Source organism: Phyllobates terribilis, unplaced genomic scaffold, assembly GCF_046119375.1.
Source record: "Phyllobates terribilis strain yellow unplaced genomic scaffold, ASM4611937v1 Scaffold_4__5_contigs__length_816908805, whole genome shotgun sequence".
NCBI lineage: Eukaryota > Metazoa > Chordata > Amphibia > Anura > Dendrobatidae > Phyllobates > Phyllobates terribilis.
The window spans coordinates 400542821-400555113 of NW_027362764.1; the positions used below are offsets into that span (position 1 = coordinate 400542821).

Consider the following 12293-nt stretch of genomic DNA (forward strand, 5'->3'; position numbering starts at 1 on the left):
ATAGCTGTAATTAGGGGTCCACTCAGATGCTTTGCCCCCCCGAGCTGAACCCCTAGCTACCCTTCTGCGCTGTTGGGTATGTAATAGCTGGTGTGCCCTCATTATTATAGGAAACAATTTATCTTCTGTACAACACTGGGCATCAGGGGGCTCTTCGCCCACCACAGACTGCTACTACCTGGAGGAGCCGATAATCTCCAACACGGGTCAGTGCAGGGAACACATCCATCGGCGCATGCGCAGCAGGCAGATAAACCGGGAAGAGCTGGAAATAGTTGGGAACGTCCCGGTAGTAGCTCTGCGGCGGAATGTCGCCGTTATCTGTGTGCACAGCGGAGGTGGCGGCGTAGAGAGCAGCACAGAGCCCGCTGATCCGCTACTTCCTCCGGTACTGGGCTCTGTGCGTGGCAGGCGCCGGCCCCTCTCATGGAGTGCACGATCCCGGCTCAGTGCCAGCTGCTCTTCCGAGCCTGTGAGGATGGGGATCTGGAGAGTGCCCGCAGGCTGCTGGAGCCCGACCCGTCCAGCCCCGGGGAGCCTCCCGGGAACAGCCCGGCTCTGGTGCCCGTGGACTCCACTGACGAGGACGGGAACACCGGGCTGCAGCTGGCGGCCGGCGGCGGACATGAGCCCATCGTCAGGTTTGTGCTGAGGAAAGGGGCTTCCGTGGACAGCAGGAACCATTATGGCTGGACCCCGCTGATGCAGGCTGCCAGGTACAGACGTCACCACTCTGCCACCGGGGGGCACTACAGCATGGTCCTATATGGGAGTCAGTGTACTCTGTACATATAGGGGGGCACTACACTGCCCAGCATGGCCCTATATGGGAGTCAGTGTACCCTGTACATATTGGAAAGGGGCACTACACTGCCCAGCATGGCCCTATATGGGAGTCAGTGTACCCTGTACATATAGGGAGGGGGCACTACAGTACCCAGCATGGCCCTATATGGGAGTCAGTTTACCCCATAGGTGTCAGGACAATCACTTCCAGCCATGTACACGTAGGGAGGGCCCTGAACCACAGCCCACATATCAATAATTAAACTTCCACCCCAAATCCTGCCCAGTCCCCACAATCAGTGCCAGCCGGAGAGTGCTCCAGCCAGGTTCCCTTGCAGACTTCTTTCTGTTCTGGAACTCATGAAGGAAATGGATCTGTGATCACGCCCACTTAGTCAAGACCATAAACATGAGCACTGAGTGAAAAGGCCCATATCTTTGGAACTGTATGGTGGATTTGAAAAAAAGAAAAAATGTAAATACTTGGGAGTAGCGGGAATAATATAAGAGCAATAACTGGCTAGTGACAGGTCCTCATTAAAGGGATTGTCCAGGTTTGGAATGAAAGTCTGCAGACTTCTGAACCCCCACAGTGCGCACTCAGCCGCACGCTGTTAGGATTCTACATGCCAGCGGCGAGAATGTGCAGTCACATGACCGCGATTTGTATAGATGCGGTCACATGCCGACTATATGTGCTCATCCTTGCTGACTTGACCTGTTTTGAACGAGGCATCGCACGTCTGGTTAAACGGTGGGTGGAAGTATGCAAATGGCCGGCACCAGAGATTGCTGACAGTGTGCGATGTGCGCACTGTGAGGATTCAGGCACCTGCAGGCACAAAGTGACAACAGATTCTCATCCCAAACGTGGACAACCCCTTTAAAGTGAAATCTGTGACAAATCTGCAATAGAATGAGCATGTAGGTTGAGAAACGCCCGACCGATACAAGCACCTATACTGCTTATGGAAATAGAAGTATGTAACATGCCATGTGTGTATCACAACTGGGCTCATCCATCCATCCATAAGTTCATGCTTGTGTATTGGATACAGTGTGTACGTTTATGGGCTGTACACACACAGTAATAACCGTACATATATAACGGGGTGTTGGTGTTGGTGATGGGGGTATTTTTGCATCTCTTGTCAGCTGTTATTGACAATACAACACATTGTTACTTTTCTTGTTTACAAAATCCTGCCTGGTTGCCATGGGTTACCCCATTGTCCAGGTCAGCTACATAGACCACCCAGGTGAGCTGCCCTTGGGCCTATGCTATTTAGTGTACACATGTACGGTAATTGTCCTGCTGCTCTCCCGGGGGCACCATGGCTGGCAGGTGTCAATGTGGATATGGTGCACTCACTACATTGGTTGTTTTCCGCGTTCCCTCCCTGTATAATTGGGGCCCTATACTTGTATTCCTTAGAATGAGGGCCGCTCCAGGTCTTATTAGAGCAGCTCAGTACTGACCGGCCCATCTGAATATGTAGCCGTGTCACATGTACATAATGTTTACTTGTAACATATTTCACCAGGATTGGGTGTAAAAAATTAAATCGTTCTACAGCAGCTGTTGAAGCTTTGACAGTGAACATTGCCTTACATGGGCCTTAAAGGGGCAGACACACTTTAGAAAAACTGGATGATGAGGAGATAATGTTTCAAACTAACAATACAAGTATTACTTACCTGTTAAAGCGCCACCAATACGCTGATCCTCGCCGTTCTCTGTTCACAGGGCTGCAGTGTTGACTGCCTGTTTTACTCTCGACCTTGGAATGTCGCAGAGGCCAGTGATTGGCTGCAGCAATCACTCTCTGTAGACTAGCAGTCACTGCTGTAATCCTGTAGGCAAAGACTGGCATGGAGGTAGTGCTGGAGTTGTGGGGGCTTTCACTGGCAAGTAATTCTTATTGTATCGCTTTAAAACCTTACCTGCTTGTCACAGAATATGTTTTGGACATGTGAGCAATCCTTTTAAGGGTCTCGCGCATCAGGACACCTCACTGCTGTTTGCACTATTGAAGAGAATGTAATCACAAAATGGGCCTGCGTTTGAGTTAAGCTTTTTTTTTCTTTTTTTGTTAAACTTATTGTAAGAATTTTTGGTAGTTTTCTACCTATACTATATGATCACAGCTCACCTCCTCCTTCTCCCAGCCTGATGACCTCTTCACAGGTCAGAGCATGTCTTGCAAACTCTCCTATAGAAGTCGAGTCCCAGAATTGAAAATTAGCCTGGGATCCTTACAAGGCTTTGGAGTCGGTAAGCCAAACCTCCGACTCGACGATTCCGACTCCCTCATACATGGCTCATGTTTAAGTAATATTACTGTAGCACAGATTCATCTCAGCTAAAAGTGTTTACACCTTGTCTGTGTGTTTCTCTACTTTGTTTGGTTATGAAAATGTCTGATGGACACCTTGTCATCACCAAACAAAAGAACTGGGTGTCAGCTAGTCCCATTCACCCAATCTTCATTAGCATTTCTATTCATGGAATTTATGCGACTGCTGTGAGCTGTTTTTTTTAGCCTGGGAAGGTGTCACTAGGCAAACATTTCCCTGGCCATTAAATAACATTTTACAGCTGGTTCATTAGCTGCTACACCCCCTCCCCCCGATCAGCGCTTTGGACATAACGTATTTATGTTGCATCCAAAACGCTGTGTTCTAATGCCGCACTTTTGTTGTCGGTACATGTGAATCCACCACATATAAAGACACTTCAATCGATCAAAATCTGCAGCGGAGACTAACGTGTCTGCTACAGAAATTGATACGCTGTGGGTGAGTTTGGGTACGTGGTCACGATCAGGAGCCGCTGCAGGTTTGACGCTGCGTGTATATACAGCGTCAAACTCGCAGCGTCCAGATGTTACAGCATAGTCTATGGAATCTCTAGAAATCCCACGTTCGCTATGTGTGCATCAGGCTGAGAATCACCTGTGGACACTGACATGCAGCATGTCTTTCAGGACCGCAGCATGTCAAATTCTCTTGCGGAGTCGCTAGTCTCCGCAACAGAAATTTGACCACTAGAAAGTATTGAATGCGGTAAATCCGCATGGTTCAGCGAACACATGTGGATTTATCTGCATTCAATAGAATGCAACGTTTTGGATTCTGCAAAAATTTGCATCCAAAGCAGTGCTGCGTCTGAATTATGGGCACAGAGCCTAAAATAAAATAAAAAAAAAAAACGACGTGAGCTCCCGCATCATTTTTATAACCAGCAGAGGGAAAGCCGACCGCTGGGGGCTGATATTAGTAGCGGGAAAGGGGCCATTAGCCAACAATGTTGCATTGCTATTAATATCAGCGCACAGCTGTTTGCTTATCCTTTACTGGCTAGATTACAGGGGGACCCCAGAAAAAAATTGACGTGGGGTCCCCCTCTAAAATCTAACCAGCAAAGGCTAAACTAGACAGCTGCGGGCTGAAATTAATAGCCATGGAAGGGGCCATGAATACTAGCCCCCTCCGCGGCTATTAATATCACCCCTCAGCAGTCCCAGAAATGGCGCATCCACTTCACTGTAGTGGTGGCGAGTGAGGTAATGGGGTTCATGTCAGCCTTCTGTTGGCGGCTGACATGAAGCCCAGGTTAGCAATGGAGGGCGTCTATAAGATACCCCTATTACTAACCACATAGTAAAGTTGTTGGCGCTTTTTCAATAAAAGACACGGCCAGAATAAAGTATTTTAATGAAATAAAACACACACGGTTCTACAATTTTTTTTATTACACGACTCTGCAAAGCCCTCGATCTCCTGAAAAAAATGTAAAAAAACAAACAACAATATTCCTCATCTGTCCGCCGTCAACGATGCAGTCCACGTAGTGCCAAGTGTCCCACGACGATCTGTGTTACTTCTACAGCAGTGACATCACTGATGTCACTTCTGTAGAATACAGCACTGTATACTGACAGGGGTATAAAATCACCCCTATCAGTATACAGTGCTGCAGGGGGTCACTGGGGTTTATCAGCTGATGAGCCCCGGTGAGCTAGAGACCGTGGGAGCATTCTTGTGAATGTCCCCTCGGTGAGCATCAGCTGATTGGTCATGAGACCGATCAACTGATTACCAGCATCAGCAATCAGCTGATGGTCATGTGGCCATTAGCTGATTGCTGCCGGCACTGATCAGCTGATGGTCACACTACCATCAGCTGATCGGTGACATCACCGCAGGTCCTGCGAGTACACCGCGGGGCGCGAGCTTCAGAGGAGTGATATTAGGGCTGAGATGCAGATTATTTATAGTACAACTCCCCAATAAGAAGCAGTGATTCATGGCGCTCGCATCGCCCGCGCCGTGGATGGAAGCCCCATGATCTGGCATCTGATGTCACAGCCCACACCAGACGCGTCAAGGTGCGGGCAGAGAGAGGCAAGGCCGGAAAAATGCGTTGTCATAGAGATTGGAGTATGGGATTTCAAAGAACATGTCACGCAACGTCTGGACAGCCATGCAAATAAAGGTGCAATCTGGACAAGGAGAGTGATCAAGTAGTAAACAGGGCTGTGGAGTCGGTAAGCCAAACCTCCGACTCCTTAATTTCCATGACACCAACTCCCTCATACATGGCTCATGTTTAAGTGATAAATTTACTGTAGCACAGATTAATCTCCGGTAAAAGTCTTTATAGGACCTTTCATAACTTTCCCAAATTCTTCTTTTCTGCTTCAGGTCTGGACATTTAAACGTTGCTCTTATACTACTGGAGAACGGTGCCGATGTCAATGCACAGAATCGCCTGGGAGCAAGTGTCCTGACGGTGGCTTCAAGAGGCGGCCACACAAGCATGGTCAAGCTGCTTCTTGAGAGTGGAGCTTTTGTGGACAATTATGACCATTTTGATGTCAACATAGTGAGTAGTAAAGGCCACAGAGAGGATATGCCCGAGATTACTGCCCTAATGACATCTGCCCAGCATGCTCATGAGGCAGTGGTCCGTTTATTATTGGACTGGGGAGCTGACGTAAATTATCGTGTAAAGACAGGATGGAGTCCATTGATGTTGGCTGCCCTTCATGGACGTGTGAGTGTGGCCCAGCAGCTGGTAGATAGGGGTGCTGATCCCGATCAGGTGAACGGTTTGGATAAAACACCTTTTGAGATTGCCTTGAACGTCAAGCACAAGGACATGAAAGATTATCTGGATTCTATTACCACAATTAGACCTAAGACCGGTACGGGGCAATTGTTCTTTTTTTACATGTTCACTTATTCCTGTTACGTTTTCAAGCACAATATTTATTGCATTTTTATACAGTTCACAAAGCATTATTACATCTTGTTTTGAGTGTTCACATTAGGTTGATTGACTGCTACCCAGCAACATTTCACTCTGTAGACAGTGCCAATCTACCCTTGAGCTGACCTTTACGACACCCAGAGGGGAGAGCAGAAGCGCTCAGTGAACCTCTAAGGCTATGTGCCCACGTAGCAGATTTGATGCAGAGCGTTTTTGCCTCTCTCTGGCGGAAAAAAACGCATGCAGATTTACATGCTTTTTTTCTGCCAGAGGGAAGCGTTTTTCAGCTTTTTTACATGCGTTTTCGCATGCGTTTTTTCAAGCACTTTTCCAAGCGATTTTGAGCATCACTTGGAAAAGTGCTTGACAAGTTGGTCACACAATATAAATCTATGCAACCGGCATGGATTTATATTGTGTGACTAACCTAGATGCTTTAAATGCTGCATCTATAGTAAAAAAAAAAAAAAAATTAAAATAAAAAAAACGTGTACTAACCTCTCCCGTCTCCTCCCGGCGGCGATCTTCTCTCCTCGGCGTCCCGCGGTGTACTGGCAGGACCTGCGGTGACGTCATCTAGTCAGCTGATGGTCATGCGACAGGTGACGTCAGCGATCAGGTGATGGTCGCGTGACCATCAGCTGACTAAATGACGTCACCGCAGGTCCTGCCAGTACACCGCGGGACCCTGAGGAGAGAGGACACCGCTGGGAGCAGACCGGAGAGGTGAGTGTACAGTTTTTTTTTATTTTTAACTTTGTTATTTCTTTTTTTCACCGCGTGGTAGCCGGGATGAAGAGGAGTTGTAGTCTCCTCTTCATCTCTGGTACCACACGCACCGCGATTACGCTGCAAATTTGCGGCCATTGAATTTAATTGAAACACAGCAAATCCACATATACAAGCGGGTTTGCTGCGTTTCAATATTCCTCAATGGCTGCGAATTTGCAGCGTAATCGCAGTAGAAATGGTCATGCTGTGTTTTGCAATGCGAATTCGGCGCGCTAATTAGCGCATCATGTGCACAGCACATCCGAATTCACATTGCTTTGCATGGCAGACGGTTTTACAAGCGTTTTCGCGGTCATAAAAACGCTACGTGGGCACATGGCCTAATATTGGCGGAGCGGTGCACAGACCCATAGACTTTCTATGAAGCTTGTACAACCCTGTGCTTGTAGATAAGCTGAGTGCTGTCTCCCCTTCCTTACCGATGGAGGAGGACCTGAACCTCCACCAACTAAAGCTACTATATGATGGATGCAACAGATTTAAATATATTTGGCAGTTTTGTTAAAGGCATATTCTGGTATTCACTCCATAAGTAAAAAGTTGTCCAGCTTTCTACTTTATAATATTGTGCCAAGTTGATGCCAACTGAGTGTGTGAGCTGGGAAAGCTCCTCGCTCTACATGGGAAGCTTATCTGCATATTTTATAGTATACTTTAAAACAAACTGCTTTGCAATGATCAGAGGCATCAGGCCCTTTTCCCCCTGTCTCTCCCTTTTGTACCCTCCTTTTTTCCATCCTTGTGCACACTGATGCCCCTCATTTATCCCAGCCTCCCCTCCTCTGTCTGTTGAAACTCCGATGCTAATAATTGGCACAGATCTGAGCCTCATTGTGTGGGGGTGTTGCTATAGAGAAGGGGAAGCTGTATGGCGTGCTATGCCTATGTAGCCGCATGCGTCAGTCATCCCCACATATATCTTTTGCTGTCTTAGCAGAGCTGTATGTAGTCAGTCATCTGAGACGTGGATACAATCATCAGATGAGAGCAGGACTAGCGATGAATAGAACGACTTCTGTATATTACACTGTCCTCTTTTACTTTGTTTTATTTAAAGGTATTAATTTGTTGTATGTTTAGAAAGTTATAGAACTTCTCATTTATACAGTGATTAAAGGGGTTGTCCAGGACTGACATATTGATGACGTCTCTGATGGATTGATGAAACTATCTGAAATCTGTGACCCCCACTGATCTGCTGGTACCAGGTCTGACCCCAGCGGGGTGTAAGCAGTGCATGGAGCTGTACTGCTGTCATTCCCAGAATAAAAATCTATATGAACCTGTTGTAGGGTGGCTACGTGAAGACCGTGTGTTTCTGGATTATACATACTGTTTTTAAGGAGCCTTTTACAATAACAATGAAGTTTTAAAGCTTTTTCCTCTGTGGATTCTAGACCATACGTACTTACCACTGTTACTACTTGAAAACCGTCCCGATGCTTAATCTTGTACCGCACCTATGAGGCACACTACTCCGATCTGGGACTGGTCAGATGATGAACCTGTTTCCTGGGATTGTAATTCAGTTCTCACTCATCTGACTAGGACCTGGTGTGCGGTACTTGGATATGGCCATAGACTGTGCAGAGCGGTGGTGTTCTGGCTCGTAGTCTTTACATCCAGGTGCTGCCAGAGCTGTTAACAGCTGATCCCTGGGGGTGTCGAGAGTCAGACCCTGACTGATTTCATATTGGTGACCTATCCCATGGATACATCATTTATGTCAGTACTAGATAACCATTTTAAGCTTGATTATTGTTATTAGCACTTATCAATTTCACGCAATAACAAAAAAAAATGGATTTAAAAAAAGTGAAGAATCAGGATTTTAGTTGTTCTCTTTGTAATCTTCACTCCTTTTGATTAGGTAAAAATAAAAAACTACCAAAATCAGTATGAGAATGGAAAGGGTGCTATGTGCCCTGCACAGATACTGACTTTGAAAAAGTGACATGAATGATGAAAACAGTCCAGAATATAAGATGTATATTAAAAAAAATAAAGTAATAAAGTGTGTTTAAAATCCTAAATCCTGCGGCATTATGGTCACAGAACACTGTGATACATGTACGGGCGCCATGACGTAGTCATAAGAAGTATGTAACATGCCCACTGAGTTGCAGCAGGTCTATGATCAATATGCATCACTGATACATTGGAAGCAAATTTCCATTTTTATCATCTAAATTCATGCATTTTACTACAATTAGAATAGAATATCTAGGGGCGCTGGTAAACCCGCACAGTGCACCTATAGCAGGTGGTACGGGGCACCAAAACCTTATGTGGGAAAAGTAATATCAAATGGTGTCCACCGCGCTTGTCCACTGAGGCCAGAAAACTTGAAAAGAAGGAGGAAGTATTTGATAAAATATTATTTATTGAAATTGATCATTAAAACAATGTATATGTGCACGTAATAAAAATATATTAATATTCTTAGTTGATTCTTCAAATAGATTCCAGGGGGAAGGGTGGAAATGTCAGGATACTATGAGGTCCAAGGTTGGTAGTGCCCTGCCGGGAGTTACTGATGAGACCTGCAAATAGATTAAATTTGGATAAGTTGATGCTTGGTGAGAGATGTGAAAAGGTGCTAATTATGGACATCTCAATACCTTCTATTTTGTATTTGGAGGTGACTGTGAGGAGTGGTTAGACAGTTGAGTTCCAATAGGGAAATGATTCTTGTTATATCATACTTCTATAGGATTAGCTAGAAGACAAAAGTATATATCAGGGTAAGAAGAAGTCTGTATGCTTGAGAGGACCTTAGTTAGAAGTGGTGTGAGATAAACCATAGTAAGTAATCCGGAGTCCTATTTGTAGGAGCCGGGTGTTCATAAGTCTAGTATGGATTAATATTATGAGTGACCACCTGTTGAGGAGAACACCTGTTCAGAAGAGAGCATAAAAGTGAAAATGAAATAGGGCTATTAAATAGGAAATAAGAAGATAAGATAACCTGGGTAAGTAGTCCGGAGTCCTGCTCTAGGAACTGGGTGTTCTTAAGTGCGGTGTAGATGCATATGAGGCATTGTCTCAAAAGTGATATACCTGAAATATACTAAAAGAAAATATTGAGTGAACGCCTGTTAGGAAGCAGGAGGACACAAGATTTCATAGGGATAAGATACTTGTCCTGGAATTGCACTAGGTGAAATGCTTACATGGACACTTGCACCCTATTTGTCTTCCTGAGTGGCAATATGCCTTTCTTAAGCCTTTTTTGTCCCTTTAGTGGTGGCAACGGGCATCCTGATTAGGCTGAAATAAGCTCAGTAAGTGGCCTGAGCACCGAGATTTGTAATATTCCAGGGATGACCTTGTTTTAGAATGTCCCAAAAGGCAGACGGAGATGGATGCGGCGTGCTCCTTGAAGGCGCTTGCCCAGAGTTAGACCACTGCGCCTGCAGACCGGCTTGTGATGGTCTGTATTCCAAAAAGAAAAAGGTACAAAAAAAAATAAATATATATTTTGGGCAAGAATATTAATATATTTTTTATTATGTGCACATATACATTGTTTTAATGATCAATTTCAATAAATTAATATTTTTCTTCAAATACTTCCTCCTTCTTTTCAAGTTTTCCAGCCTCAGTGGACCAGCGCGGTGGACGCCATTTGATTTTACAACAATTGGAATTTTTTCACATATTAAAATTGTTTACAGGGAAACATGGAGCTGTTGCCTGTAGCAATAACCATAATGCTGTACTTTACAGGCTGTATAAATAATATGATGGATTTTTTAAAGGGAATCTGTCAGCAGGTTTTTGCTCTGTAACTTGAGGACACCACGAGGTAGGGGTTGACAAATTGAACTCAACAATGTGTCCCATGTCTGGCTGTGTGCTGTTGCTTACTTAGACTAAAGCTTTAATACCTGGTGATTATCATTGCTGTGATTAGCTGGTGCGTGCTTGCAAGACCGACTCCGCCCCTTTCTGTGATAAGCAGCTCACTTTCTATAGACTGTATACACTGACAGCCTGGTGTGGGCGTGGTTAGCTTTCTCAGCTCTGCTGTATTGCTAAATATAAAAGCTCTGATTGTGTCAGAACGGCTGCAACCAGTAATCTAAGTGATACATCGTTGGATTCAGCTTCTCTGCCTACATCATGCTGCTCTCAGATGAGGTAGCAAAAACCTGCTGACAGATTCCCTGCTGACTTCTGCCTGGCATCTTTTTTTATATCTACCTGATGGATTACACTACAGTAAATTAAAAAAAAGCAGTAGAATGGTGATGGAACTTGATAAAAATCAACTTCCTCTCTATAATCTGATTTGTTTCTTTTTAATTCAGATGAAGAAAAGAGACGTCCAGACATTTTTCATGCTGTAAAAATGGGTAAGTTATTTGTTTATACAGATTGTAGTGCATTTTGTGTTTTCCAGTTGGTGCCATCTGTGAAATGTTTGGTGTTAACACTGACTAGTCTGATTCTGTCCTATTTTCAAAGCAAAAAGCGTGTTTTTGACCCCTTTGCACAATAAGATGTAAATATACACCCATTCTGAGATCTGCATGTGTGCAGAGACCCCTCAGGATCTGAGATGTCCCACACACAGATGCTGACTGTGTTACATAGTTGTTGTCTCTAACAGAAGCGGCCAAAGGTAAGCTCTGATCGCTGCTGTTAACTATTTAGATGCCACTGTCAGGCTCTGACAGCAGTATTTAAATGGAGTGCACCAGCGCATCACTTCTCCCCTTTGTCTTGTTATGCCATAATTTGGTAATAAAAGGCATTCACTCTTCTAATTGTATCTTCTAGGAAATCTCTCATTGGTTAAAGAGATTGTGGATGAGGATCTCAGTCACGTCAATGCTGTAAATGCTGACGGGGCATCTCCGCTAATGATGGCAGCAGTTACCGGCAAACTGGAGGTGGTGCAACTCCTGGTTGATAAGAATGCAGATATAAACAAGCAGGACAGTGTCCATGCCTGGACCGCTCTGATGCAGGCCACCTACCATGGGTAAGCCCACTAATGGCCAGGCCACCTACCATGGGTAAGCCCACTGATGGCCAGGCCACCCACCATGGGTAAGCCCACTGATGGCCAGGCCACCCACCATGGGTAAGCCCACTAATGGCCAGGCCACCTACCATGGGTAAGCCCACTGATGGCCAGGCCACCCACCATGGGTAAGCCCACTGATGGCCAGGCCACCCACCATGGGTAAGCCCACTGATGGCCAGGCCACCCACCATGGGTAAGCCCACTGATGGCCAGGCCACCCACCATGGGTAAGCCCACTGATGGCCAGGCCACCCACCATGGGTAAGCCCACTGATGGCCAGGCCACCCACCATGGGTAAGCCCACTGATGGCCAGGCCACCCACCATGGGTAAGCCCACTGATGGCCAGGCCACCCACCATGGGTAAGCCCACTGATGGCCAGGCCACCCACCATGGGTAAGACC

The 12293-nt window shown here is 45.7% G+C and overlaps 1 protein-coding gene across 2 annotated transcripts in view; it reads left to right on the top strand.

The window, feature by feature from the left end:
• Positions 1–222: 222 nt before the first annotated feature.
• ANKS6 (ankyrin repeat and sterile alpha motif domain containing 6) overlaps positions 223–12293 on the top strand; it is a 120236-nt gene continuing 108165 nt past the window's right edge. For both annotated transcript variants that reach the window (XM_073678506.1, XM_073678507.1), the window contains exons 1-4: positions 223–716; positions 5494–5996; positions 11167–11211; positions 11639–11843. In XM_073678506.1, coding sequence (XP_073534607.1) covers positions 427–716; positions 5494–5996; positions 11167–11211; positions 11639–11843 — 1043 coding nt within the window. In that variant the 5' untranslated portion in view covers positions 223–426. The remainder of the gene's footprint in view (positions 717–5493; positions 5997–11166; positions 11212–11638; positions 11844–12293) is intronic.